The 2,162-nt window shown below is 47.3% G+C and overlaps 1 protein-coding gene across 1 annotated transcript; it reads right to left on the bottom strand.

Moving 5' to 3' along the window:
* Positions 1-333: 333 nt before the first annotated feature.
* LOC115082201 (potassium voltage-gated channel subfamily A member 2) lies at positions 334-1,827 on the bottom strand. The gene has a single exon (XM_029586451.1). It carries the CDS (start codon positions 1,825-1,827, stop codon positions 334-336), a length of 1,494 nt encoding a protein of 497 aa, XP_029442311.1.
* Positions 1,828-2,162: the final 335 nt, after the last annotated feature.

Raw genomic sequence — 2,162 nt, 5'->3', positions numbered from 1 at the left:
GAGTGGTTCCTCGTGCAGTTGGTGTTGGTAACACGGCTTTCCTGGAAAGCTCTCTACACCGCATCATTTGATGTTTTGGAATCTCCAAATAAAAAAAAAAAGCCTACAGCAGAAATTGCCCTTGAGGCAAAAAATAGATATTCCTGGTCCAGGTATTAGATTGTTTGTTAATAAGAAGGGGTCGGTGGGAGGTGGACGTTGTTCTCACCTCTATTGCTTTCCATGCAGAAACCAACACACTGCAAAGGCATAAATGGAAAAGCACTACAATCACCAGAGAGCACCTGCAAGGGTGGCTCCATCCCAGCTCTAGATGTGCTTGACAAGTTCCAGTCAGACATCGGTCAACATTTTGGTAATATTCACATAGTTTGTGTTGGCCAGGGTACAGTTAGCAGTTTTCAGGTTCTCCTCTCTGAAGTCCTGGTTGCTGCTGGTGACTCCTTCCTGGATCTCCATGTAGTCTGACTTGCTCAGAGTGGAGGCACTTCTGCTCTTCTTGAGATCGGGGGAAGAGGGGATCTTTGGGCAGCTGGTCACTTGCAGGTACTGAGCTTGCTCCTCTCCCTCCGTCTCCCGATGGTAGAAGTAGTTGAAGTTGGAGACTATGACGGGCACAGGCAAGGCGATCGTCAGCACACCTGCAATTGCACACAGGGAGCCCACAATCTTTCCACCGATGGTGGTGGGCACCATGTCACCATAGCCCACTGTGGTCATGGAAACCACTGCCCACCAAAAGGCATCAGGAATGCTAGGAAACTGAGATTCTTTCTCATCAGCTTCTGCAAAATAGACAGCACTGGAGAACAGGATGACACCAATGAAGAGGAAAAATATTAGGAGTCCTAGTTCCCTCATGCTGGCTTTCAGGGTCTGCCCTAAGATCTGAAGCCCCTTGGAATGCCTGGAGAGCTTGAAGATCCTAAAGACCCTCACCAACCGAATCACTCTGAGGATAGCCAGGGACATGGCCTGTTGACCTTGTTGGCCATCCTCAGGACTCTCAGCCAATTCGGTACCCAGGGTGATGAAGTAAGGGATGATAGCCACAATGTCAATGATGTTCATGAGATTGGTGAAAAAGCCAGCTTTGCTGGGGCAGGCAAAAAACCTGACCAGGAACTCAAAGGAAAACCAGATGATGCACAGGGTCTCTACTATGAAGAAAGGGTCTGCAAAAGATGTAGTCTGGTATCCCACTGTACCATTGTAGGGATGGGAGCCAACTCCGCTGCCCAGAGACTCTTCACTTTCATCTCGAAAAGCAGGCAAGGTTTCCAAACAGAAGCTGACAATGGAAATAAGAATCACCATGACAGAGATGATGGCTATAATTCTGGCTGGCCCACTGCTCTCTGGATACTCAAAGAGGAGCCAGACCTGTCTCTGAAATTCATTGTCTGGCAATGGCCGCTCCTCTTCCTTGATGAAGCCCTCATCATCCCTAAACATTTCCATAGCTTCTTCTCCCAGTTCATAAAACCTGATTTCTTCAGAGAAAATATCCAGAGTCACATTGACAGGCCTTCTCAGCCTGCCTCCAGATTGGTAGTAGTACAAAATTGCATCGAAGCTGGGGCGATTTCTGTCAAAAAAATACTCGTTTCTCAAAGGATCAAAGTATCTCATCCTCTTTTTAGGATCCCCCAGTAAGGTCTCCGGAAATTGTGCTAAGGTTTTGAGCTGGGTCTCAAAGCGGAGCCCTGAAATGTTAATGACTACTCTCTCACAGCACTCATGGTCCGTTTCGGGGTCATAGGTGTCCTGAGGGTGCCCTGGCAAAGCGGATGCATCATCTGTGGGCTCTCCGGTAGCAACTGTCATAGCTAGGATAAAAGGAGGATGAAACGAATCCTTGCCAGAAACCTCCTGGAAAGCCAGTAGTCCTTGGTCTGGGGTAGGGTGAGAGGTTCACTTGGGTCACTGGAACAAACACCAGATACTTGATTTTTATTTTTTCGAGGGGGCTGCCTTAAAGTGGGCGCAGGTTTCCTCTGCTGAAATAGAAGAAACAGAAAATGCTTATATCAGAATTGTGCTACTAAACCTCTTTCTCATACCAGTATATTGGGATGAGATTTAAGACCCATACCGGAACAGACAACAACAGACATTGTTTTGGCTAAAAACCTTAAACTTTTCCTCCTGCTGAAATGTAC

The sequence above is a fragment of the Rhinatrema bivittatum genome, unplaced genomic scaffold (assembly GCF_901001135.1).
Source record: "Rhinatrema bivittatum unplaced genomic scaffold, aRhiBiv1.1, whole genome shotgun sequence".
Classification (NCBI taxonomy): Eukaryota; Metazoa; Chordata; class Amphibia; order Gymnophiona; family Rhinatrematidae; genus Rhinatrema; species Rhinatrema bivittatum.
The sequence above is the reverse complement of the archived record's forward strand: the minus strand, read 5'-3'. Positions and strand labels throughout refer to the sequence as shown.